Here is a 27,660-nt window from a genome sequence, read left to right as displayed (position 1 = left end):
TATTCTCTCTTTCACCTTCTTCCATTGGGAAAAAGATACAAAAGCCTGAGGTCACGTACCAACCGACTCAAGAACAGCTTCTTCCCTGCTGCCATCAGACTTTTGAATAGACCTACCTCGCATTAAGCTGATCTTTCTCTACACCCTAGCTGTAACTGTAACACTATATTCTGCACCCTCTCCTTTCCTTCTCCCCTATGTACTCTATGAACGGTATGCTTTGTCTGTATAGCGTGCAAGAAACAATACTTTTCACTGTATCCCAATACATGTGACAATAATAAATCAAATCAAATCAAAATGGAAGGGAATGGAAGTCACTTGGTCACATTTGAAACATCTGCCAGACAGCAATGAGTCTGTGATGTCATAGAATCAGAATTCCTACAGTGCAGAAGGAGGCCATTCGGCCTATCAAGCCTGTACCGACAACAATGCCACCAGGCCCTTTCCCTGTAGCCCCACGTATTTACAATAGCTAGTTCCCCTGACACTAAGGGCTAATTTAGCATAGCCAATCCCCCTAACCTACACATCTTTTAGACACTAAGGGGCAATTTAGCATGGCCAATCCACCTAACCTACACATCTTTGGACACTAAGGGGCAATTTAGCATGGCCAATCCCCCTAACCTACACATCTTTGGTCACTAAGGGGCAATTTAACATAGCCAATCCACCTAACCTGCACATCTTTGGACACTAAGGGGCAATTTAGCATGGCCAATCCCCCTAACCTACACATCTTTGGTCACTAAGGGGCAATTTAACATAGCCAATCCTCCTAACCTACACATCTTTGGTCACTAAGGGGCAATTTAGCATGGCCAATCCCCCTAACCTACACATCTTTGGACACTAAGGGGCAATTTAGCATGGCCAATCCACCTAACCTACACATCTTTGGACACCAAGGGGCAATTTAGCATGGCCAATCCATCTAACCTGCACATCTTTGGACACTAAGGGGCAATTTAGCATGGCCAATCCACCTAACCCGCACATCTTTGGACACCAAGGGGCAATTTAGCATGGCCAATCCACCTAACCTGCACATCTTTGGACACCAAGGGGCAATTTAGCATGGCCAATCCATCTAACCTGCACATCTTTGGACACTAAGGGACAATTTAGCATGGCCAATCCATCTAACCTACACATCTTCCGTCACCAAGGGGCAATTTAGCATGGCCAATCCACCTAACCTGCACATCTTTCGTCACCAAGGGGCAATTTAGCATGGCCAATCAACCAAACCTGCACATCTTTAGACACTAAGGGACAATTTAGCATGGCCAATCCACCTAACCTGCACATCTTTGGACACTAAGGGGTAATTTAGCATGGCCAATCCACCTAACCTAAACATCTTTGGACACTAAGGGACAATTTAGCATGGCTAATCCACCTAACCTGCATATCTTTGGACACTAAGGGGCAATTTAGCATGGCCAATCCACCTAACCTACACATCTTTGGACACTAAGGGGCAATTTAGCATGGCCAATCCACCTAACTTTGGACTGTGGGAGGAAACTGGAGCACCCGGAGGAAACCCACGAAGACACGGGGAGAACGTGCAGACTCCACACAGACAGTGACCCAAGCTGGGAATCGAACCCGGGTCCCTGGTGCTGTGAGGCAGCAGTACTAACCACTAGGCCACCATGCCACCCTAACTTTCTACATTAATGAAGCAACAAGCAGATGTCTTTGAAAGGGAATATGCTGGAACATTAATTATTAATCCTGATGCAATCATGAATATTTAAAGTTTAAATATGTTCTTGCATTGTTGTTATCAAACAGCTCACTAAAGAGGAGGTGAAAGGAGACTTAATTACTCACCCTCTCCTGGTTGTTTATTTATTTAAGATTGCTTACATTTTAAGGGATGGCAAATCCTATTTACTTTTCAGTCCCGAGAGATGTGGAACAGAGGGGGAGGAGTCTTTTGGCGGGAACATTGGCCAGACCATGAAGGCTAAACATTACCCCTGGGTGATAAGTGTGACAGGAACTCTATTGTTTACCAGGGTAGGGAAACAAGTTCTGAATTTATTAATCCAGCCGAAAGACAGTGCTCCAATCCTGACAGCAGAGTCCGCACATTCTCCCCGTGTCTGCGTGGGTTTCCTCCGGGTGCTCCGGTTTTCTCCCACAGTCCAAAGATGTGCAGGTTAGGTGGACCTGTGTTCGATTGCAGGCTTGGGTCACTGTGTTTGATTTGATTTATTATTGTCACATGTATTGGGATACAGTGAAAAGTATTGTTTCTTGTGCACTACACAGATGAAGCATACTGTTCATAGACTACATAGGGGAGAAGGAAGGGAGAGGGTGCAGAATGTAGTGTTACAGTTACAGATAGGGTGTAGAGAAAGATCAGCTTAATATTTGATTTATTATTGTCACATGTAATGGGATACAGTGAAAAGTATTGTTTCTTGCGCGCTATACAGACAAAACATACCGTTCATAGAGTACACAGGGGAGAAGGAAAGGAGAGGGTGCAGAATGTAGTGTTACAGTCATAGCTAGGGTGTAGAGAAAGATCAACGTAATGCGTGGTTGGTCCATTCAAAAGTCTGATGGCAGCAGGGAAGGAGCTGTTCTTGAGTCGGTTGGTACGTGACCTCAGACTTTTGTATCTTTTTCCCAAAGGTAGAAGGTGGAAGAGAGAATGTCCGGGGTGTGTGGGGTCCTTAATTATGCTGGCTGCTTTTCCAAGACAGTGGGAAATGTAGACAGTGTCAATGGATGGGAGGCTGGTTTGCGTGATGGACTGGGCTTCGTTCATAGTCCTTTGTAGTTCCTTGCGGTCTTGGGCAGAGCAGGAGCCATACCAAGCTGTGATACAACCAGAAAGAATGCTTTCTATGGTGCATCTGTAAAAGTTGGTGAGAGGCGTAGTGGACATGCCAAATTTCCTTCGTCTTCTGAGAAAGTAGAAGCGTTGGTGGGCTTTCTTAACTATAGTGTCTAACTATATCTAACTGTATCTGTATCTAACTATAGATGCTACAGGGTTTAACAGTCTGTAGCAATATAAGGTACTGTGTTTACCCCAGTCCAACGCCGGCATCTCCACATCATGGCAATATAAGATGGCAGCATCTCTCTGTGGAGGCACAGTGGGTAAGTGGTGTGTTTCCTGCTCCAACTTTTGACAAGAGACTTCAATTGAAGATATTTCTTACCAAAGATATCCTTGGCATTTTTTTTCAAAAATTCACCATGGCATCCACATCAAAGTAAGAAGTCTCACAACACCAGGTTAAAGTCCAACAGGTTTATTTGGTAGCAAAAGCCACTAGCTTTCAGAGCGCTGCTCCTTCGTCAGGTGAGTGGGAGTTCTGTTCACAAACAGAGCATATAAAGACACAAACTCAATTTACAAAATAATGGTTGGAATGCGAGTCTTTACAGGTAACCAAGTCTTAAAGGTACAGACAATGTGAGTGGAGAGAGGGTTAAGCACAGGTTAAAGAGATGTGTATTGTCTCCAGCCAGGACAGTTAGTGAGATTTTGCAAGCCCAGGCAAGTCGTGGGGGTTACAGATAGTGTGACATGAACCCAAGATCCCGGTTGAGGCCGTCCTCATGTGTGCGGAACTTGGCTATCAGTCTCTGCTCAGCGACTCTGCGTTGTCGTGTGTCATGAAGGCCATCTTGGAGAACGCTTACCCGAAGATCAGAGGCTGAATGCCCGTGACCGCTGATGTGTTCCCCAACAAAGAACAAAGAACAATACAGCACAGGAACAGGCCCTTCGGCCCTCCAAGCCCGCGCCGCTCCCCGGTCCAGGATTGAATCCTGAATCCAGGATCCCCGCCCAATTTTCCAGCCTATCTACATACTAATATCCTATCCACCGAGCTGTCCCTCACAGCTACGATGCTTTGTTCATCACAACCTATTAACTCACCCCCACCCCCCCATTCCAGACCATGTGATCTCCAGGGAGAGGCGAAAACCCAGAGTGAAAACCCCAGGGCCAATATGGGGAAAAGAAATCTGGGAAATTCCTCTCCGACCCCCTGAGGCGATCGAAACGAGTCCAGGAGATCACACTGGCCCTGATCGGGAAATGCTTCCCAACCCTAGTCATTTCCACTTCCACGAACACCATATGAATTCCCTGCCCCCGAGACAGGTTCCCAACTATCCGCAGTCTCGCTCTGTACTGGCACCAGCAAGATGATCATAGAATGAAGCCTTGAAACGAGAAACAAAGAACAATTAGCCCGCGCCGCTCCCTGGTCCAAACTAGACCACTCTTTTGTATCCCTCCATTCCCACTCCGTTCATATAGCTGTCTAGATAAGTCTTAAACGTTCCCAGTGTGTCCGCCTCCACCACCTTGCCCGGCAACGCATTCCAGGCCCCCACAAGAGGATCCACACCACACTCAGGCAAGTGATGTGAGACAATCTCTCGGTGCAAGCACAAGAGGCGAGCGCTGGAAAATGTACAGGGACCTGAAGAGGACGGGCAAGTAAGAGAACTGCAACCTTCACCTTTTCACTTTGATGTCCTTCACTGATCACACACACTTGAATGGAATGGCAACCCTTCACTCACATCACCGCAGTTCTCCAACTGAGCCCCTGTTACTCATTTGGATATTCCCTCATAAACCCTTCTTGCATCCCATCCCATCCACTCCATTTTCAGGTTTGCCGATGACACTGCTGCGGTGTCATTCACAGAAGCACCCAAGCACACTCATTGCAGGACAGGTGAGTGAAGCAATGGCCCCGACAAGGAAACAAACCCTTGGAGGGAGACCACCAGCCAGCATCCAGTCAACCTCAGGGAAGGGAAGCACTCAATGAAGAGTCATCACTGTGTTGACTTCCAGTGCAGACGCACACACCTCGGTGGGTCCTGGTTCTAGAGTAGGTTTGGGTTCACACTCTGGTAATCACGTGTCCACAGCAGGCAGAGGCAATGACAGCCAAGGTCTCTGACACTCGGAGGACTGCTGGAGACCAGAGCTTCTGCTCAGTCTCCTGACAAAGTCTCTGGAATTGGCACTGGGAGAAGTGTTGGAGACACTGAGCCAAGAAAGGGAACATCATGGTAGATGCAGGGAGGATGTTCCCGATGGTGGGGGGAGTCCAGAACCAGGGGTCACAGTCTGAGGATTGGGGGTAGACCATTTAGGACGGAGGTGAGGAGACATTTCTTCACCCGGTGAGCCTGTGGAATTCATTACCACAGGAAGTAGTTGATGCCAAAACATTGAATGTATTCAAGAGGCGGCTGGATGGAGCACTTGGGGTGAATGGGATCAAAGGTTATGGGGAGAAAGCAGGATTAGGCTATTGAGTTGGACAATCAGCCATGATCGTGATGAATGGGGGAGCAGGATCGAAGGGCCGAATGGCCTCCTCCTGCTCCTATCTTCCATGTTTCTATCAGGCAGAGATGTCATCAGCAGATTTCAATGAAGGATGGAGGAGTGCCCACACATTCTGTCCCTTGTCGTGGCTCTGGCAGGTGAGGCACTCCCTCCATTGGAAGGGTGCCGGCCGCCTTGGAGACACAAGTCCAGCAGAATTCACCATTTCTGTGCTTCAACCAGCACACCATCGCTCTCGCCATGGCTGTGTTCCAACAGTGCCGAGGCGAGTGGGGACCGGGCCACCTCAATCTCCCTCCAGGTACCCCTTCTCCTCAAGGAGTGAGGGGTGGGCTCTCGGACACGCACAGGGAGGAGCAGCATTGGCTGGACACCCCGGAGGGGGGCATCCACCCACCACATTCCAAAGGTATCCTGCTGCTCCAAATTGCCCTTGCCTGTGACCCCCCATCAACTCCATCCGGGCTGAGGAGAGGGCACCTGTCCCTGAGCAGACCCCTGCAGGCCTCAGGCCTCCAGAGGACACCCACGAAAACCATCTCAGGCAACAGGGCAAAGCAGACTGCCTCCGACTCTGCTGTGAATGTCCAGGATATACCAAGACGTACCGGGACTGTTAGAAATATTTAAGCTATGAATGCACAATGGTGGCATGGGTGTTCAATCACTTTGTACTTTGCACCTTTGTAAATATATTTTGCTTCCCTCCTTCGAAGTCTCAGGTGCCAAATGGCTCAAATGTGGTTCAACATTCTGCATCTGAGGGTAACCGATGGCCCTCCTCAAGTATCTCTCATTGTGTCCCTCAATTCCATGTAGTCTCACTCAATCTCATCTGAATCTGTCTCCTTTAGTTCCACAGAAGCAACGTGAATAAAGGTAGTTCCTATATGAACATGATGCTTGGACAATGCACATGAGGCATTGAATGCACAGTGGTTAGCACTGCTGCTTCACAGCTCCAGGGACCTGGGTTCGATTCCCGGCTTGGGCCACTGTCCGTGTGGAGTTTGCACGTTCTCCCCGTGTCTGCGTGGGTTTCCTCCGGGTGCTCCGGTTTCCTCCCACAGTCTGAAAGACGTGCTGGTCAGGGTGCATTGTCCATGCTAAATTCTCCCTCAGTGTACCCCGAACAGGAGTGAGGCGACTAGGGGATTTTCACAGTAACTTCATTGCAGTGTTAATGTAAGCCCACTTGTGACATTAATAAATAAACTTTTAAAAATGTAAGCCTTACATAAGAGGATCATATAATGTGGCCTCATGAGTGCAGTTCTTGGAAGGTTATTGAATATTCTGCAGCTGCACTGGTCTGTTCTTTACAGCTGTTATTGGCATTTATCGAGACCCATGTTACAGTCGTTCCAACCAAGTGCACTTTGCAATGGCCTCCATTTAATACTATAATGTTGGGGTTAGAGTTTAATTAATTGTTGAGAGCCATAACCTTTCATGCACATCTGCAGCATTATCTTGTACACTTACAGACAGAAGGTTCAGAGAGCTAGGAGGTGTTAAGGATTTAGAGGAGTATACGGCATGTAGGAAGGAGCTTAAGAAGGAAATTAGGAGAGCGAGAAGGGGTCATGAGAAGGCCTTGGCGGGTAAGATTAAGGAGAATCCCAAGGCTTTCTACAAATATGTCAAGAGTAAAAGGATGAGATGTGAAGGCATAGGACCCTTAAAAGGTGAAGGGGGAAAAGTTTGTGCGGAACCGTTAGAAATGGCGGAGCTGCTTAATGAATACTTTACCTCGGTATTCACGGTGGAAAGGGATCTGGGTGGTTGTACTGCTGGTTTGCGGTGGACAGAAAGGATCGAGCATGTGGACATAAAGAAAGAGGATGTGTTGGAACTATTGAATGGCATCAAGGTTGGTAAGTCGCCGGGACCGGATGGGATGTACCCCAGGTTACTGTGGGAGGCGAGGGAGGAGATTGCGGAGCCTTTGGCGATGATCTTTGCATTGTCGATGGAGACGGGAGAGGTTCCGGAGGATTGGAGGATTGCAGATGTGGTCCCTATATTCAAGAAAGGGAACAGGGACAGCCCGGGAAATTACCGACCGGTGAGTCTAACCTCAGTGGTTGGTAAGTTGATGGAGAGGATCCTGAGAGACAGGATTTATGATCATCTAGAGAAGTTTAGTATGATCAAAAGTAGTCAGCACGGCTTTGTCAAGGGCAGGTCGTGCCTTACGAGCCTGGTTGAGTTCTTTGAAAATGTGACCAAACACATTGACGAAGGAAGAGCGGTGGATGTGGTCTATATGGACTTCAGCAAGGCGTTCGATAAGGTCCCCCATGCAAGACTTCTTGAGAAAGTGAGAGGGCATGGGATCCAAGGGGCTGTTGCCTTGTGGATCCAGAACTGGCTTGCCTGCAGAAGGCAGAGAGTGGCTGTGGAGGGGTCTTTCTCTGCATGGAGGTCAGTGACCAGTGGAGTGCCCCAGGGATCTGTTCTGGGACCCTTGCTGTTTGTCATTTTCATAAATGACCTGGATGAGGAAGTGGAGGGATGGGTTGGTAAGTTTGCTGACGACACCAAGGTAGGTGGTGTTGTGGATAGTTTGGAGGGATGTCAGAAGTTGCAGCGAGACATAGATAGAATGCAAGACTGGGCGGAGAAGTGGCAGATGGACTTCAACCCGGATAAGTGTGTGGTGATCCATTTTGGCAGATCCAATGGGATGAAGCAGCAGTATAATATGAAGGGTACCATTCTTAGCAGTGTAGAGGATCAGAAGGACCTTGGGGTCCGGGTCCATAGGACTCTTAAATCGGCCTCGCAGGTGGAGGATGCGGTCAAGAAGGCGTACGGCGTACTGGCCTTCATTAATCGAGGGATTGAGTTTAGGAGTCGGGAGATAATGCTGCAGTTTTATAGGACCCTGGTTAGACCCCACTTGGAGTACTGCGCGCAGTTCTGGTCACCTCATTACAGGAAAGATGTTGAAGCCATTGAAAGGGTGCAGAGGAGATTTACAAGGATGTTGCCTGGATTGGGGGGCATGCCTTATGAGGATAGGTTGAGGGAGCTTGGTCTCTTCTCCCTGGAGAGACGAAGGATGAGAGGTGACCTGATAGAGGTTTACAAGATGTTGAGAGGTCTGGATAGGGTAGACTCTCAGAGGCTATTTCCAAGGGCTGAAATGGTTGCTACGAGAGGACACAGGTTTAAGGTGCTGGGGGGTAGGTACAGAGGAGATGTCAGGGGTAAGTTTTTCACTCAGAGGGTGGTGGGTGAGTGGAATCGGCTGACGTCGGTGGTGGTGGAGGCAAACTCGTTGGGGTCTTTTAAGAGACTTCTGGATGAGTACATGGGATTTAATGGGATTGAGGGCTATAGATAGGCCGAGAGGTGGGGATGTGATCGGCGCAACTTGTGGGCCGAAGGGCCTGTTTGTGCTGTGGCTTTCTATGTTCTATGTTCTATGTACTCTGTTATTAGTTCCGAGTCTGTATTTGTATGATGCATGATGCTGGAGAGCTTTGCATTTCTAGGTGTCCAGATCACCAACAACCTGTCCTGGTCCCCCCACACCGACACTATAGTTAAGAAAGCCCACCAACGCCTCTACTTTCTCAGAAGACGAAGGAAGTTTGGCATGTCAGCTACAACTCTCACCAACTTTTACAGATGCACCATAGAAAGCATTCTTTCTGGTTGTATCACAGCTTGGTCTGGGCTCCTGCTCTGCCCAAGACTGCAAGGAAGTACAAAAGGTCGTGAATGTAGCCCAGTCCATCACGCAAACCAGCCTCCCATCCATTGACTCCGTCTACACTTCCCGCTGCCTCGGCAAAGCAGCCAGCATAATTAAGGACCCCACGTACCCTGGATATTCTCTCTTTCACCTTCTTCCATTGGGAAAAAGATACAAAAGCCTGAGGTCACGTACCAACCGACTCAAGAACAGCTTCTTCCCTGCTGCCATCAGACTTTTGAATAGACCTACCTCGCATTAAGCTGATCTTTCTCTACACCCTAGCTGTAACTGTAACACTATATTCTGCACCCTCTCCTTTCCTTCTCCCCTATGTACTCTATGAACGGTATGCTTTGTCTGTATAGCGTGCAAGAAACAATACTTTTCACTGTATCCCAATACATGTGACAATAATAAATCAAATCAAATCAAAATGGAAGGGAATGGAAGTCACTTGGTCACATTTGAAACATCTGCCAGACAGCAATGAGTCTGTGATGTCATAGAATCAGAATTCCTACAGTGCAGAAGGAGGCCATTCGGCCTATCAAGCCTGTACCGACAACAATGCCACCAGGCCCTTTCCCTGTAGCCCCACGTATTTACAATAGCTAGTTCCCCTGACACTAAGGGCTAATTTAGCATAGCCAATCCCCCTAACCTACACATCTTTTAGACACTAAGGGGCAATTTAGCATGGCCAATCCACCTAACCTACACATCTTTGGACACTAAGGGGCAATTTAGCATGGCCAATCCCCCTAACCTACACATCTTTGGTCACTAAGGGGCAATTTAACATAGCCAATCCACCTAACCTGCACATCTTTGGACACTAAGGGGCAATTTAGCATGGCCAATCCCCCTAACCTACACATCTTTGGTCACTAAGGGGCAATTTAACATAGCCAATCCTCCTAACCTACACATCTTTGGTCACTAAGGGGCAATTTAGCATGGCCAATCCCCCTAACCTACACATCTTTGGTCACTAAGGGGCAATTTAGCATGGCCAATCCCCCTAACCTACACATCTTTGGTCACTAAGGGGCAATTTAACATAGCCAATCCTCCTAACCTACACATCTTTGGTCACTAAGGGGCAATTTAGCATGGCCAATCCCCCTAACCTACACATCTTTGGTCACTAAGGGGCAATTTAGCATAGCCAATCTACCTAACCTACACATCTTTGGACACTAAGGGGCAATTTAACATAGCCAATCCACCTAACCTACACATCTTTGGACACTAAGGGGCAATTTAGCATGGCCAATCCACCTAACCTACACATCTTTGGACACTAAGGGGCAATTTAGCATGGCCAATCTAACACTCCTGGCATCACATAAACATTCCAGCCAAACCAACACAATGGGCGAGATTTACCAGCTGAGCTCACCCGAGGGCTGTGAATTCCTGCCCAAGGTCAACAGGCCTTCGCATTGTCCACCGTCTGGCCTGCTATGATTCCCGTGGCGGGCGAGATGGGAAAATTCCACCCAGTGTCTGCCCCAGCCAGCTACAAATAAAGGCAGTTGTTTGCAAGTCCTATCCTCCAATAATGCATGGCCTTCGAATTACCTGTTCCAAACACAAGGCCTCATTTAGTAACCTGGAACCAGTATCACTTGACCAAGACGTAGGCTGTCTGAGCTCCTTTAATTATAGTTTCTGCATCTTATAGTCAGTCACTGGTGGATGTCTGAAGGAAACATTAGTTCCAAGCAAGCATCCGGCACTGTCTTACCATCAAGCTGGTGACAGCAGTAAGAACTCTGCTTCCTCATCAAAACTGCAAAGCACTGGAACATTGGAACTCATGCCTTCAAGACTAACTCAAATCTTCCTGCCTTGTCCCAAGGTGGGAGGTCTCATTTCTGGACAGACCGATCATCTTGCAGCAGTAAATCTCAATGTTTCTCTATTACCACTATCAATGGAGCATAAAGCAGTTTCATTGGAGTCTTGAACCATTCCTTACCTGTGTCAGTGGCAAAGGGCAGGTTCTTGCTCTCTCCTTGTCAGAAGCACAGACTTTGGAAGTTTCCGGGAACAAGCAAAGAGAGCTCTGCATTCCAGCTTTTAGAATCATCAGGTTTGCTTGCAAGAGACACCTTTTTTCTAGGCTCCAATGGGAAGCTGACTCTTTTGGATTTTTTTCCACGGTGAGCCCTTATTTGTGATGAGTTTCCTGTCCAACTAAAGTGGGGACAAGAATAGAGGTGGGTTTGAGACGCCACAAAGCAGCTGTCATTGAAACTGCTGGTTGTTCTGAGGCAGAGAGTTTGAGCCAAAGCTTCCACTTCATAAGGAAGTGAGGTAGCATTGGGGAACCGGAGAGCTGGCAGCCATGTGAGAGAGGAGAGAGGTCTTCTTCCCAAAGGGTGGCGGGAGGAGGCCACTATGTCGGCGGCACGGTGGTTAGCACTGCTGCCTCACAGCGCCAGGGAGCCAGGTTCGATTCCCGGCTTGGGTCACTGTCTGCGTGGAGTTTGCGCGTTCTCCCCGTGTCCGCGTGGGTTTCCTCCGGGTGCTCCGGTTTCCTCCCACACTCCAAAGATGTGCGGGTTAGGTACATTGGCCGTGCTAAATTGTTCCTTAGTGACAGGGGATTAGCTAGGGTAAATGCATGGGGTTATGGGGATAGGACCTGGGTGGGATTGTTGCCAGTGCAGACGCGATGGGTCGAATGGCCTGTCGGATTCTATGATTCTATGTCGTGCAGCAGGGCCACCACCTCTCTGTCCAGCGTCATCTCCTTCTGTTTCTTCCTCCGCTCTTCCCCCAGTGACGTGTCTGCTTCCTGGGTTTGATCACCCAGCCGTGTTGTAGAGAGCGCAGCGGACCATCACAGTGACTGACCCTTGAGGGCATCAAAGGGCACCACCTGACCGCAACAGGCAACAGACTCGGTGTCCTCTGAGCCCACAATGTCCAATCAGTTGTGATCCTGTGCTGCCCAGTATTGGTAAAGAGGACGTCTGTCACCTGGGTGATCCATTTGGTGCACAGTCTTCTGTGAGAGGATCGATAAAGGCACAAGGCATCTGTGACCAATTGCCCAGAAGGTCGCAGTCTCGTTAGCCACCGCTTCTCAGTCATTTAAACACCTGGAGACGCTATGCTCAGGGTCGTATCTCCTTCCCCTTTGTGCCAGTTGTCCCTCTGCTCTGCCCTCCTGACGCCTGGAGCTCTGCCTTTCCTGGGTGCAGGCTGCTGCTAAACTCCAGTGGCCTCGATTTCTGAGATTACAGTATCCATTTCCCGCTGCAGTCTCCCTGCTGCTCAGGTGCTATCCAGACAGCGGTGCCCACTGATCCAATGCCCACAGAGTGCCTGAAGTGTGATGACCATTTGAACTGGCAAAGTTCTAAATGTTGACTCCTCCACTGACCTGCGATGGGCCGTTACAACTTAACTTCCAAAGGATGAAGCTCTTCAAACTTTGGTTATCATTTTTATGAACCTTTTAAAACGTTTCACGCATCCAGACATGGTCCTCACCTCCATTTAGGTGGCCTGGCACAGGTGGCAAGTGAATACTGAGCCCGTCTGGGAATATACGAAAGGCTTCAGCAGCCGGGCTTTGAATAAACCCACAGCGATGTTAATTGGCTTTGGAGGAAGTCTGGACGAATTCTGATGGCCCCCCCTGCCTGCAGGGAGGGTAGAAATGGAGGCAAACTCAACATGGAGGCAATCTCTTTTTACTTTCCCACCTCCGTTCCGGCCTGATCAAGACCGGGAAGATGTGGTCCAACCTTTCAGATCGATGGCCTTTCATCATGTTTCCTGGCCTGCTGAGTACTTCCAGCATTTTCTGTGTTGAGTACGGATTTTCCCAGTTTACTGTGGACAGTCTTTGTCTTCTTCCACTGAAGTCAGGCTTAACTAAATCTCGAATCTCAGTGAAGGCATTCTCGTTTCCAAACACGATGTGCGGCACGGTGGCGCAGTGGTTAGCACTGTTGCCTCACAGCGCCAGGGTCCCGGGTTCTATTCCCGGCTTGGGTCACTGTCTGTGCGGAGTCTGCATGTTGTCTGTGTGGGTTTCCTCTGGATGCTCTGGTTTCCTCCCACAGTCTGAAAGATGTGCTGGTTAAGAGTGTGGCAATTAGGGGAATTCCATAGTAACTTCATTGCAGTGTTAATGTAAGCCTTACTTGTGACTAATAAATGAACTTTCATGCGCTGTTAACTAAATCACATTACTCTTTTACTGAATCGAATATGGCCTGTCCCCTTGGTCGCTCCAGGATATATTGCTGCAAAAAACTTTCCCAACCCACTAAAGATATTCACCACTTTTCTGACATGTGCTAGTCTCATTGTCCTAATCTAGATGAAAGTTAGGTGTCCCACCTTTGGTGACTGTTACGCTACTCTCTTCCATAGAACCATAGAACCACAGAAAATTACAGCTCAGAAACAGGCCTTTTGGCCCTTCTTGTCTGTGCCGAACCATTTTATGCCTAGTCCCACTGACCTGCACTGACCTTCCCTTTCATTTGTTTTGTGAACTGTTATCCATGTGACCTTTTCCACCCCAGCTGAATTTTAAAAGGCACCTCTTTCATCTGAGGAAAATGATTAATCATGCTGCGATGCCACAGAATAATCCTCCAAGCACTGACCTTCACGGGACTGGGTTCCAGTTTCCTCGGACGGAAACACATCCAGGTCCACCTCCATTTGTCAAGACATTTCCAACCCTTCTTGAAACATGACTGGTCAAGCAAGCTACAAAATGACAAGCTTAAATTTGTGGAGAATGCAGGTTAGAGCTCACCCAGGAGAGCAATGGAGTAATTAAGACGTAAGTAAGGCGTAGCAAGCTTTAAGGTAACAAAGACACACTTCACGTTCAGATTCTCATAGGATTTCCAGAGCCTATAGACTCATTATGGAGGCTAATTGTTGAATGGCCTTTGACACTCCCTTGCTCCTTTCTGGTCTCATCCTCTATCTTAGTTGTAACTGGGACAATCCCAATGAGGATATCTGTGCTGCCTTGTTGTGGGCCAAGTACAGTTTTGGTCTTCTTACTTGAGAAAGGATATACTGGCACTGGAGGGGATGTAGAGGAGATTCACTGGGTTGATTCCGGAGTTGAGAGGGTTGGCTTATGAGGAGAGACTGAGTAGACTGGGACTATACTCATTGGAATTCAGAAGAATGAGGGGAGATCTTATAGAAACATATAAGATTATGAAGGGAATAGATTAGAAGCAGGGAAGTTGTTTCCACTGGCGGGTGAAACTAGAACTAGGGGGCATGGCCTCAAAATAAGGGGGAGCAGATTTCGGACTGAGTTGAGGAGGAACTTCTTCACACAAAGGGTTGTGAATCTGTGGAATTCCCTGCCCAGTGAAGCAGTTGAGGCTCCCTCATTGAATGTTTTTAAGGCAAGGATAGATAAATATTTGAACAGTAAAGGAATTAAGGGTTATGGGGAGCGGGCGGGTAAGTGCAGCTGAGTCCACGAAAAGATCAGCCATGATCTTATTGAATGGCGGAGAAGGCTAAGGGGCCAGATGGCCTACTCCTGCTCCTAGTTCTTATGTTCTTATGAGCTGTATGTGTTCTGCTGTTCAGAGTACATGGCAGAAATTTGTAACTTGGGTGAGCGGAATTGGGTGAATTGGAGGTTAAATGGGCAAAATTCCTGAGCACTTTGGAAAATTGGCTCCGAACCACCTACTTTTAGGTTTCACTGTGGCAGCAGCCAAACCAGTGTCAGGAAGCAGGTTAAATTTATAAATATGCCAAAAGCTTCAGAGTTAACACTGCAGCTTTAATTGTGGTCATCATAGAAACCCTACAGTACAGAAAGAGGCCATTCGGCCCATCGAGTCTGCACCGACCACAATCCCACCCAGGCCCTACCCCCATATCCCTACATATTTACCCACTAATCCCTCTAACCTACACATCCCAGGACACTAAGGGCAATTTTTGGCATGGCCAATCAACCTAACCTGCACATCTTTGGACTGTGGGAAGAAACCGGAGCACCCGGAGGAAACCCACGCAGACACGAGGAGAATGTGCAAACTCCACACAGACAGTGACCCAAGCCGGGAATCGAACCCAGGATCCTGGAGCTGTGAAGCAGCAGTGCTAACCACTGTGCTACCGTGCCGCCATTTTACATTTCTATCTTCCTTCATGAAAGGTCATCTAGACCTGAAACAATAACTCTGTCTCTTTCTCTCTCTCCACTGGTGTTGTCAGGCCTACTGAGGATTTAGGAAATGTGCAAGGCACAGTGGGTTGAAGGCAACATAAGGAAGGAGTCAAGGGGAAGTGATGGCCTAGTGGTATTATCGCTAGACTATTAATCTAGAAACTCAGCTAATGTTCTGAGGACCCGGTTTGAATCCCGCCACGGCAGATGGTGGAATTTGAATTCAATAAAAAATATCAGGAATTAAGAATCTACTGATGAAACCATTGTCAGAAAAACCCAACTGGTTCACTAATGTCCTTTAGGGAAGGAAACATCCTTACCCGGTCTGGCCTACATGTGACTGCTACCCACACCCCAAGGGGTAGACATATATTTTGGTTTTCTTGGACTTTATCCATTGGCACAACACTTTTTCTTCTTTAATCTCTCCACTGGCCTTCATCCTATTGCAGACCTTTTGCTCTTTCTGCTCCCTCTGCCTTCACATTTGCACAAATCCTTTTACATTTCTATCTTCCTTCATGAAAGGTCATCTAGACCTGAAACAATAACTCTGTCTCTTTCTCTCTCTCCACTGGTGTTGTCAGGCCTACTGAGGATTTCCAGTATTTCCTGTTTCCAACTCAGATACCCTGCACCTGCAAAGATTTACTTTTAGAGCCAAATAATCACCATGGTTGACATTCCAATAATCCAGTCAATAAGTAGCAAATTTGGCACATCAGCTACGACTCTCACCAACTTTTACAGTGCACCATAGAAAGCATTCTTTTTGGTTGTATCACAGCTTGGTCTGGGGCTCCTGCTCTGCCCAAGACCGCAAGGAATTACAGAAGGTCGTGAAGTTAGCCCAATCCATCAAGCAAACCAACCTCCCATCCATTGGCTCTGTCTACACTTCCCACTGCCTCGGAAAAGCAGCCAGCATAATTAAGGACCCCACGCATCCCGGACATTCTCTCTTCCACCTTCTTCCATCGGGAAAAAGGTACAAAAGTCTGAGGTCGCGGACCAACCGACTCAAGAACAGCTTCTTCCCTGCTGCTGTCAGACTTTTGAATTTATCGATCATATATTAAGCTGATCTTTCTCTATGCCTTGGCTATGACTGTAACACTATATTCTGCACTCTCTCCTTTCCTTCTCCCCTGTGTACTCTATGAACGGTATGCTTTGTCTGTATAACGCGCAAGAAACACTACTTTTCACTGTATCCCAATACATGTGACAATAATAAATCAAATCAAGTATTAAGTTGATCTTTCTCTACACCCTATCTGTCACTGTGACACTACATTCTGCACCCTCTCCTTTCCTTCTCCCCATGTACTCTATGAATGGTATGCTTTGTCTGTATAGCGCGCAAGAAACAATACTTTTCACTGTATCCCAATACATGTGACAATAATAAATCAAATATTAAGCTGATCTTTCTCTACACCCTATCTGTGACTGTAACACTACATTCTGCACCCTCTCCTTTCCTTCTCCCCTATGTACTCTATGAACGGTATGTTTTGTCTGTACAGCGCGCAAGAAACAATACTTTTCATTGTATCCCAGTACATGTGACAATAATAAATCAAATCAATTCAATATTAACTCTTTCTCTCTCTCTCTCCACACGTGTTGTCAGGCCTGCCTAGGATATACAGTTTTTCATGTTTTCACCTCAGATATCCAGCTTTCTTTTTGGTAAATCAAATGAACTAAATTAAACAAACTCGGGGACAAAACAAGAAGGGCAGTCCCCAAAAAGAAAGGAACTGCCCAAAACAAAAGACAAAGTAGAAGGGAAACTTAAACATCAAATCAAAATGAGATTAAAGCAGTCAGTAATACACCCCAACCCCTGTGGGGCCCAACGGGCACGAAGGTCTTGATGGTGTCCTCAGACTCTGCATGCTCCCTCTCCACGGACACCTAGCCATGAATATAGCAGCACTAGAGGGGGCGAACAGTTGGCCTGGACGCCCCCCGGGACGTCTGCTGCCATATTTATAGCATGTTTGGCCAGGTCCAGGAGCAGGTTGATGAGGAGGTCCCCCTCCTTCCCCACCCCAGCTCCACACCGGGTGACCTCAGATATCTAGCTTTCTTCTATAGTAAATCAAATGAACCAAATTAAACAAACTCAGGGACAAAGCAAGAAGAGCAGTCCCCAAAAGAAGGGAAGCGCCCGAGACAAAAGTCAAAGCAGAAAGGGGTCAATAATATACCCCAGTCCTTGCAGGGCCCAACGGGCATGGAAGGCCTTGACAGTGCCTGTGGACACTGCATGCTCCCTCTCCAGGGACACCCAGCCATGAATATAACCGTGGCAGAGTTTAAGTTTTACGATTAAAGTTTATTTATTAGTGTTACAAGTAGGCTCACATTAACACTGCAATGAAGTTACTGTGAAAATCCCCTAGTCACCACATTTTGGTGCCTGCTCGGGTACACGGAGGGAGAATTTAGCATGGCCAATGCACCTAACCAGCACGTTTTTGGACACTGAGGGAGAATTTAGAATGGCCAATCCACCTAACCTACACATCCTTGGACACTAAGGAGCAATTTAGCATGGCCAATCCACCTAACCTGCACATCTTTGGACACTAAGGAGCAATTTAGCATGGCCAATCCACCTAACCTGCATATCCTTGGACACTGAGGGACAATTTATCATGGCCAATCCGCCTAACCTGCACATCTTTGGAAACTGAGGGGCAATTTAGCATAGCCAATCCACCTAATCTGCACATCTTTGGACACTGAGGGGCAACTTAGCATGGCCAACCCACCTAACCTGCACATCTTTGGAAACTGAGGGGCAATTTAGCATAGCCAATCCACCTAATCTGCACATCTTTGGACACTAAGGGGCAATTTAGCATGGCCTATCCACCTAACCTCCACATCTTTGGACACGAAGGGACAATTTAGCATGGCCTATCTAACTAACCTCCACATCTTTGGACACGAAGGGGCAATTTAGCATGACCAATCCACCTAACCTGTACATCTTTGGACACTAAAGGGACAATTTAGCATGGCCAATCCACCTAACCTACACATCTTTGGACACTAAGGGGTAATTTAGCGTGGCTAATCCACCTAATGCGCACATCTTTTGGACTGTGGGAGGAAACTGGAGCACCCGGAGGAATCCCACACAGACACGGCAAGAGAACGTGCAGACTCCACACAGTCACCCACGACTAGAATTGAATCTGGTCCCTGGCACTGTGAGGCAGCAGTGCTAACCACTGTGCCGAGTGGGCAGACCGTTGGGCTGAATGACCCCTCCCGATCACCCCGCTGCCCTGCTTATGGCGAGTTTGGCCAGGAGCAGATTGGCAAGGAGATCCTCCATCTTGCTCCTCTGGCACTGGGTGTCTTGAAGTAGTCATGATGTGGAGATGCCGGCGTTGGACTGGGGGAAACACAGTAAGAAGTCTAACAACACCAGGTTAAAGTCCAACAGGTTTATTTGGTAGCAAACGCCACTAGCTTTCAGAGCGCTGCTCCTTCATCAGGTGGAGTGGGAGATCTGCTCAAAAAAGGGCATACAGAGATACAAACTCAATTTACAGAATAATGAATGGAATGCGAGTCTTTACAGGTAATCAAGTCTTAAAGGTACAGACAATGTGAGTGGAGAGAGCATTAAGCACAGGTTAAAGAGATGTGTATTGTCTCCAGACAGGACAGCTAGTGGGATTTTGCAAGTCCAGGTAAGTTGTGGGGGTTACAGATAGTGTGACATGAACCCAAGATCCCGGTTGAGGCCGTCCTCATGTCTGCGGAACTTGGCTATCAGTCTCTGCTCAGCGACTCTGCGCTGTCGTGTGTTGTGAAGGCTGCCTTGGAGAACGCTTACTCGGAGATCTGAGGCTGAATGCCCGTGACCGCTGAAGTGCTCCCCAACAGGAAGAGAACAGTCTTGCCTGGTGATTGTCGAGCGGTGTTCATTCATCCGTTGTCATAGCGTCTGCATGGTTTCCCCAATGTACCATGCCTCGGGACATCCTTTCCTGCAGCGTAACAGGGAGACAACATTGGCCGAGTTGCAAGAGTATGTACCGTGTACCTGGTAGATGGTGTTCTCGCGTGAGATGATGGCATCCGTGTTGATGATCCGGCACGTCTTGCAGAGGTAGCTGTGGCAGGGTTGTGTGGCGCCGTGGTCGCTGTTCTCCTGAAGGCTGGGTAGTTTGCTGCGGACAATGGCCTGTTTGAGGTTGCGCGGTTGTTTGAAGGCAAGAAGTGGGGGTGTGGGGATGGCCTTGGCGAGATGTTCGTCTTCATCAATGACTTGTTGAAGGCTCCGGATGCGATGCCGTAGCTTCTCCGCTCCGACTGGACGACGAAGGGTACTCTGTCCGCCGTGTCCCGTGTTTGTCTTCTGAGGAGGTCGGTGTGGTTTTTCGCTGTGGCGCGTCGGAACTGTCGATCGATGAGTCGAGCGCCATATCCTGTTCTTATGAGGGCATCTTTCAGCGTCTGGAGGTGTCTGTTGCGAACCTCCTCAGCTGAGCAGATCCTGTGTATACGGAGGGTTTGTCTGTAGTGGATGGCTTCTTTAACGTGTTTAGGGTGGAAGCTGGAGAAGTGGAGCATCATGAGGTTATCCGTGGGCTTGCGGTACAGAGAGGTGCTGAGGTGACTGTGAGCAGATCTCCCACTCACCTGATGAAGGAGCAGCGCTCTGAAAGCTGGTGGCTTTTGCTACAAATAAACCTGTTGGACTTTAACCTGGTGTTGTGAGACTTCTTACTGTGACTTGAGGTATCCAGCATCTGCAAGGTTTGACTTTTGGAGCCAAGGAATGAGCAGGATTGACATCCCAACAATCCAGTCACTGAGCAGCAAGTCAACCTGTTGATGGGCGGTCTCTTCAAAGCCTGTGAAGAAGGAGGGGCGGGTCTAAGGTTTGGAGGTGGGCCAATGAGAAGGCCTGCAATCCTGAGTGACACGAGGATTGTCCAATCATCTGTCAGATGGCGGAGGTCGCTGATCAATCAGCGTGGTCAGGCTGGGTTGCCCGGCAGCCAGCACGTTAGGGTGCACGGGCGCTGAGTGACGTGAGAATCAGCCACTCACAGCTTGGCTGCCGCGGCGCGTCACGGCCTGATTGGCCGCGGGCTCCGGGCGATTGACCAATGGCGGTTGCCGGGAGGCGGGCGGTTATTATTAAAGTTAGGTTGAGCGGGCAGGCGCCTCCCTCAGTGATTGTCTCAAGATGGCGGACACAACAAGGGGCATCTTGCTCCTCACCGTGTGGGCGACCCAGCTCCTGTCTATCTCGGCTTTCCTCAACATCGAAGAACTGAACGAGATGAAATACGGCATCGAGATCCTCTCGGACCCGATCATTAAAGGACAGGCGAGTTGGCCATGGCTGTCACGGAGGGTGTTGAGCTTCCTGCTCGAGTGTCGTTGCTCTGTGTGTGGACAGAGGCTTCTCTCTGAAGACTCCTTCAGTCTGAACCTAACCTTCACCCTGTCTCATTACATCAGCTTCGCTATTGGGCTGGTGGAAGAAACATTGGGTGCCTTTGTCATAATCACATTATGGGCAGCTGACAGTGCTTTATTTATCAGTGTCACAAATAGGTTTACATTAACACTGCAATGAAGTCACTGTGAAAATCCCCGAGTCGCCACACTCCTGTTCGGGTACACTGAGGGAGAATTTAGCATAGACAATCTACCTAACCAGCACATCTTTGGACTGTGGGAGGAAAGGGAGAAACCCATGCAGACACGGGGAGAATGTGCAGACGGTGACCTGAGCTGGGAATTGAACCTGGGTCCCTGACGCTGTGAGGCAGCAGTGCTAACCACTGTGTTGGGTGTCTTTGTCATGATCACATCAGTGATGTGACTGCCCTGACTTTTGATTTGATTTATTATTGTCACATATACTGGGATACAGTGAAAAGTATTGTTTCTTGTGTGCTGTACAGATAAAGCGTACCGTTCATAGAGTACACGGGAGAAGGAAAGGAGAGGGTGCAGAATGTAGTGTTACAGTCACAGGATGTAGAGAAAGATCAGCTTAATATTTGGTTTATTATTGTTGCATGTATTGGGGCACAGTGAAAAGTATTGTTTCTTGCACGCTGTACAGACAAAGCATACTGTTCATAGAGTACATAAGGCAGAAGGAAAGGAGAGGGTGCAGAATGTAGTGTTACAGTTACAGATAGGATGTTGAGAAAGATCAGCTTAATATTTGATTTATTATTGTCCCACGTATTGGGATTCAGTGAGAAATATTGTTTCTTATGTGCTATACAGACAAAGCATACCTTTCATAGATTCAGTATCGAAAGACGTGCTAAATTCTCCCTTAGTGTACCTGAACAGGTGCTGGAGTGTGGTGACTAGGGGATTTTCACAGTAACTTTGTTGGAGTGTTAATGTAAGCCTACTTGTGACACTAATAAATAAACCTAGGGGAGAAGGAAAGAGCGGATGCAAAATGCAGTGTTACAATCGCTGATATGGTGTAGAGAAAGAACAGCTTAATATATGATTTGATTTATTATTGTTGCATGTATTGGACTCCAGTGAAAAGTACTGTTTCTTGCGTACTAGACAGACAAAACATACCGTTCATAGAGTACATAGGAAAGAGTGCAGAGTATAGTGTTACAGATAGGGTGTAGAGAAAGATCAGCTTAATATAATATAGGACCATTCAGAAGTCTGATAGCAGCAGGGAAGAAGCTGTTCTTTTGGCGGTAGGTACATGGCCTCAGACTTTTGGTTGCATGTATCTTGAGAAAAGGTGGAGAAAATCTGCCTTTTCGTGCATGTTCTGTCAGTTTAAGTATTTACATACCACACTTCGTGCCATGCAGGCAGTTTGTATTGCCAGCAGCTTTTAATCTGACTGAAGTGTTGACATTAGCTGCACAGTCCAAAACATTTTATACTGGTCTGAGTAGCCAAGGTCTTTTCCCCAGGGTAGGGGAGTCCAAAACTAGAGGGCATAGGTTTAAGGTGAGAGGGGAGAGATTTAAATAGGATCTGAGGGGCACCCTTTTCGCACAAAGGGTGGTGCGTGTATGGAATGAGCTGCCAGAGGAGGTGGTAGAGGCGGGTACAATGACAACATTTGAAAGACATTTCGAGAGGTACATGGATGGGAAAGGGATATGGGCCAACACAGGCAAATGGGACTAGTTCAGTTTAGGAAACCTGGTCGGCACGGACAATTTGGGCTGAAGGGCCTGTTTCGGTGCTGTATATCACTGTGACTATTTGAAAAAATTTTAAGGTTTAAGTTTATTTATTAAGATTTTAAATCTTGTCAGTGCCCACTTCTGCATTCTTTCTGTAATCTGGTGATCTGGACAGGAGGTGGTATTCCAGCTGTGGTTTAACCAGTGTTCTATACGGTTTTTGCAGAGCCCCTCTGGTCTTGTACTCTAGACCTCTTCCATTATAGGAAATAATCCAATTAATCTTCTTAACCATCTTTATCTCTTTGGCCTACCTTCAGGGATATGTACACGTACACCTAAACGTCCTCTGATACGCAGCACATTTCAGAATCCTACCATGTATTGTACATTTCCTTGCCTTGTTAGCTTTTCCTAAATGCATTGCTTCACGGTTTTCCAGATTGAAATCCCTTTGTCACTTTACTGCCGCCTGGCCAGTCTTTTGTCTTCCTGCAGTCTGCTGCCTTACTGTAAGTCATTTGACCAATTTTATATCCTCTGCAAATTTCTATATGGCTCCCTACATTCAAATCCGAATCATTGAAATGTACCACTCATTGCAAGGGATCTAGCACCAAGCCCTGTGGATTATTTTCCTTTGTTTCTTGCACCGAGCACATTTTTGCCACTTTCCCTTGGATCCCACGAGCTTTAATTTTCTGACCAGTCGACCGTGTTGGATATCGTCAAAAGCTTTGCTAAACGATTCGAGTTGTACCCTTTTAGTCTGGAACATATGAGCCCTCTCTACCTCCTTTGAATGCCCCCTGCTGTTCTGACACTTCAAGTAGCTGTTGTCAGTCTACTTTTGGCAAATCCTTGGCAAAATTTGCCACTCCACCACTTTAAATCTTCCCTTTGTTTTCTTTCTTCGTTTCCATAACTATAAATCTAGCTGAATTAAAAATCTTTTTCCACTAAACTCTTCCAGATTCATTCCCTAAAACTAAGTCCAGAGCTGACCCTGTGCTCGCTACAAAGGTTCTTTTCTTAAATTTTTCCATGGGATGAGTGTTGCTGGCAAGGCCAGCATTTGTTATCCATCCCTAATTGCCCTTAGTAGTGAGCTGCCTCCTTGAACGGCTGCAGCCTGTGTAGTGTAGATACACCCACAGTGCTGTTAGGGAGAGAGTTCCTGAATTTTGACCCAGTGACAGGAAAAGCACGGTTAGTTCCAAGTCAGGATGGTGCATGGTGCTTGGATAGGAACTTGGCCGGTGATGTTCCCATACATCTGCTGTCCCTGTCCTTTCAGTAGGTAGAGGATGTGGATTTGGAAGCTTTTTGTGGACAGGACATACCTGGGCAATTTTCCACATAGTTGGGTAGATGCCAGTTTTGCAGCTGTATTGGAACAGCTTGGCTAGGGGTACAGGAGTTCTGGGGCGCCAGACTTCAGTTCTATTGCTGGTATAGCTTCAGGGCCCATAGCCTTTCCAGAGTGCCTTCAGTTGGCTGAAGACTAACATCTGTGATACTGGGGACCTCGGGAGGAGACTGAGATGGGCCATCAACCTGGTGCTTCTGGCAGAGCTCTGAATATTGACAACTTCTGGAGCTGGTGCAGCTCTATATATTTAAGTAGCGGGTGATGCCCACTCAAGTCAGGTGTGTGAGACAAAGTGAGCTTCATCTCTCAATTTGGCAGATGGTTAGAATCACAATTTTGGCTATTTTCTGTTGAGGGAACAGCCCTTGAGGTTGGAGTTCCAGTATGGGGTGATGAAAGTGGGTTTGTGTGCAAGATGGACTCGACCAGCATTTATATTACACCTTTCACTATCTCTGGATAGCTCAAAAGTACTTTAGTCCTTGAAGTACTTTTGAAGTTTGGTTACTGTTGCAGTGAGGGAAATGTGGCAGCCAGTTTGCAAGCTCCCATTGGGTAAATAACCGGCGTTTTTGTTTGTGAGATGGTGGTTTCGATTCGATGGTGGACCTGGGTTCTATTCCCGGCTTTGGGTCACTGTCTGTGCTGAGTTTGCACGTTTTCCTGTGTCTGCGTGGGTTTCCTCTGGGTGCTCTGGTTTCCACCCACAGTCCAAAGATGTGCAGATTAGGTTGATTAGTCATGCTAAATTGCCCCTTAGTGTCCTGGGATGTGTAGGTTAGAGGGATTAGCAGGGTAAATATGTGGGGTGATGGGGATAGGGCCTGGGTGGAATTGTCAGCGCAGACTCGATGGGCTGAAAGGCCTCCTTCTGCACTGTAGGGTTTCTATGATTGGCCAGGCTAGCAGACAGAAGTCCATTGCTGATCAAGATGCTATGGAAGAAGGATTGTCTTCAAAGAAGTATTGTAAGTGTTTTAAGACGATGGGTAGTTTATCCAGCGCCAATAACCAACAAGGGAAGCCACAAACTACGTTTGACTAAGGAATAACTCCACACTTGATTTATTCCTGTCATTTGGCTGCAATCCAATGAGCACACGGTTTACACATTAGAGGTAACTGAGTCCTCGCTCAACAAATGTTGGAGAAACTACCCTAGTGTAGGAAGGTGATGAGAAATGTTGACTGGGTTTTGAAAAGGACTTGGCACAATTGTGCCTAAGCTGTGCTGTACATCTGTGGGCTTAATTTCCAGTGCCACTTCCTCTGCTCAAACCCCATTCGTTCAGTAGAAAGTGTATTAGGAGCATATCAGATCGATGTACAATAATGTTTGCACTTTCAGTTGGGCACCTGGTCCAAATTCAGTCCTCTTTTCCAAACGCTAACATTTCAGTGGTTAACTTTGAAGCGTTTGGGTTCAATTTAACACTCTGCCAGCTGTTTGTCTTTAGTTTATTATTTGTGTTATTTCTTCATGAGTGTTGGGGACTGCATTCTGTAGTGCTTCTCATAGATGCTAGTGAGTTTGAACTCAGTATGACTCATTTTCACAGATCCCACCAAATATTATTGGTTTGGAAAAAGCTCCAGTTTTGACAGCCTTGAGGACCCTTTATTCAACCCTGAAAGACACTGCCAGCTACTTTTAACTCCCATGTAGAAAATGCTTATTATACAGCAATGGGCTAGAAACTCAAAAGATGCCAGAAAAAAACATACAGAATCCTGGAGGCACATACTATGCTTCAGAAATTCAATCTTACTGGCTACCTGGAACACTGATGTCTTGCCTCTCTCCTTTAGCATTGCTATTGAACCTGAACCTTGAATATTTCTGTGTCCAATATTTGGAATCTCTTCACTCTTAGTGCTATAGGAAGGTTGTGCTACATTGTAGTGAAGCCCTTGTCTTGCTGAAGTGTATACTTTTTACTGTCATCGAGTCAGAATCCAATCCTTGGATGTATTTCAGAATTTTTTCTTTCTGGAGCAATTATTAATAGCCTATCTTAAGACAGTAGTACCCAATATGGATTGTATTGTAACTGACGAGATAATTGAATTAACTGTGCAGCAGCCCATTGTCAAGCATAACCATTGGTTTCTGGCAGGAAAGTCTACCTCCAAATTTATTTTGCGCATCTTTATCTATGGCCTGACTTAACAGCAAACCGTCAATGACTTGGGTAAAGCATTTGATAAAGTATCACATCAAAGATTACTGCATAAAATAAGGGTATGTGGTGTAAGTGATAACATATTAGATAAAAAATTGATTCGCCAGCAGAGAGTAAGGATAAATGGGTCTTTTTTGGATTAATAAGTTATAACAAGTGGCGTGTCTTGGGGATCCAGTGCTGGATCCTCAACATGACTTAGACAAAGGGGACAACTGGGTAGTTAAATTTGCCACAGGTAGGAAGGAAAGTAAGTTGGGTAGACAGTTTGCAAAGGGATATACATAGGGTAAGTGGGTGGGCAGATTGGTAGATGGGGTATTGATGTGGGAAAATGTGAAGTTGTCCACTTTGTCAGTAAGAATTTTTAAAAAAGCAGCATATTTAAATAGAGATTGCAGAACTCGACAGAGGTCTGGGTGTCCTGGTACGTGAATCAGAGTTGGAATGCAGGTACAGCAACTGATTAGGAAGATAAATAGAATGTTTATTCCAAGGGGAATGGAATTTCAAAGTAAGGATGTTTTGCTGCAGCTGTGCAGGACATTGGTGAAACCCCATCTGAAGTATTATGTGCAGTATTGGTCTCCTTCATTTAAACAAAAATGCTTTAGAAGCAGTTCAGAGAAGGTCTCTGTTTTAAGGTCATCCTTTATGACATTGATGTATGCGATACTGTTGTCCTGCCTTTTATATTTGTTCAGGGATGTGGGAGTCCCTAGCTAGGCCAGCATTTATTGCCCATCTCTAATTGCCTTTGAGAGGTGGTGGTGAGCTGCCTTCAAAGCATCTGATTTGGACCAGGTGCTCCGAGGATGATATTCCAATCCTCACTAGCTAGAAGGGAGGTACTGGAGAAATGCAAATGTAGTTCCATTGTTTGAAAAGGATCAATGGAAATTATAGGCCAGTTAGTTTTACATTGATTGTGGGCAAATCAGTCGAATCAATCCTGAGCAATAGGATTAACTATCACATAGAAAGACATGGACTAGTCTGGGATGGCCAGCATGGATTTCATAGAATCATAGAATCCTACAGTGCAGGAGGAGGCCATTCGGCCCATCGAGTCTGCACCGACCGCAATCCCACCCAGGCCCTATCCCCATAACCCCATGCATTTACCCTAGCTAGTCCCCCTGACACTAAGGGGCAATTTAGCACGGCCAATACATCTAACCCGCACGTCTGTCGAGGTTATCTGCAGTGCTTAGTTCTTTGTGCCTATCGTACGCTTTCTTTTTCTGTTTGATCTTCCCCGTATTCCTCTAGACAACTAGAAAGAAGTAAACTGAGAGTGGGCAAGCATAGAAAAGGGCTGCAAATTTGCTTCCCCCTCTATTTGGAGATCCACAATTCACTAATCAAATAATTTGCTGTTTGCAAAATCGAACTGCCGATTGAGTGCTGCATTTGTATTACAATGCTGACTACTCTGCAAAGGCATTTCTGTTGGCTGCGTGACACTGCGATGTCCTGAGACTGTAAGGTGATATACAAGTGCAAACTTGTTTAAGTCACTGTTAATGTCAGCCTGGCGCGAGCCGCTCTGAGAGTTTGGCAAGTAGTTCTTGCCAAGTGCCATCTGGGTATCCCACTTCTGCTTTCTAAACCCCCACCCCTTCCCCGCACACCCGGTGCCTGGCCTTCACTCCGT

General features: G+C 47.0%; 1 protein-coding gene across 2 annotated transcripts in view; it reads left to right on the top strand.

Moving 5' to 3' along the window:
* The first annotated feature begins 20,482 nt into the window (after positions 1 to 20,482).
* The window catches only part of os9 (OS9 endoplasmic reticulum lectin), a 63,579-nt gene continuing 56,401 nt past the window's right edge, over positions 20,483 to 27,660 (top strand). For both annotated transcript variants that reach the window (XM_078201250.1, XM_078201249.1), the window contains exon 1: positions 20,483 to 20,641. In XM_078201250.1, coding sequence (XP_078057376.1) covers positions 20,498 to 20,641 — 144 coding nt within the window. In that variant the 5' untranslated portion in view covers positions 20,483 to 20,497. The remainder of the gene's footprint in view (positions 20,642 to 27,660) is intronic.

Source organism: Mustelus asterias, chromosome X (genome assembly GCF_964213995.1).
Source record: "Mustelus asterias chromosome X, sMusAst1.hap1.1, whole genome shotgun sequence".
In the NCBI taxonomy this organism is placed as follows: Eukaryota; Metazoa; Chordata; class Chondrichthyes; order Carcharhiniformes; family Triakidae; genus Mustelus; species Mustelus asterias.
Note: the sequence above shows the minus strand (reverse complement) of the source record. Positions and strands in the feature narration are given on the sequence as shown.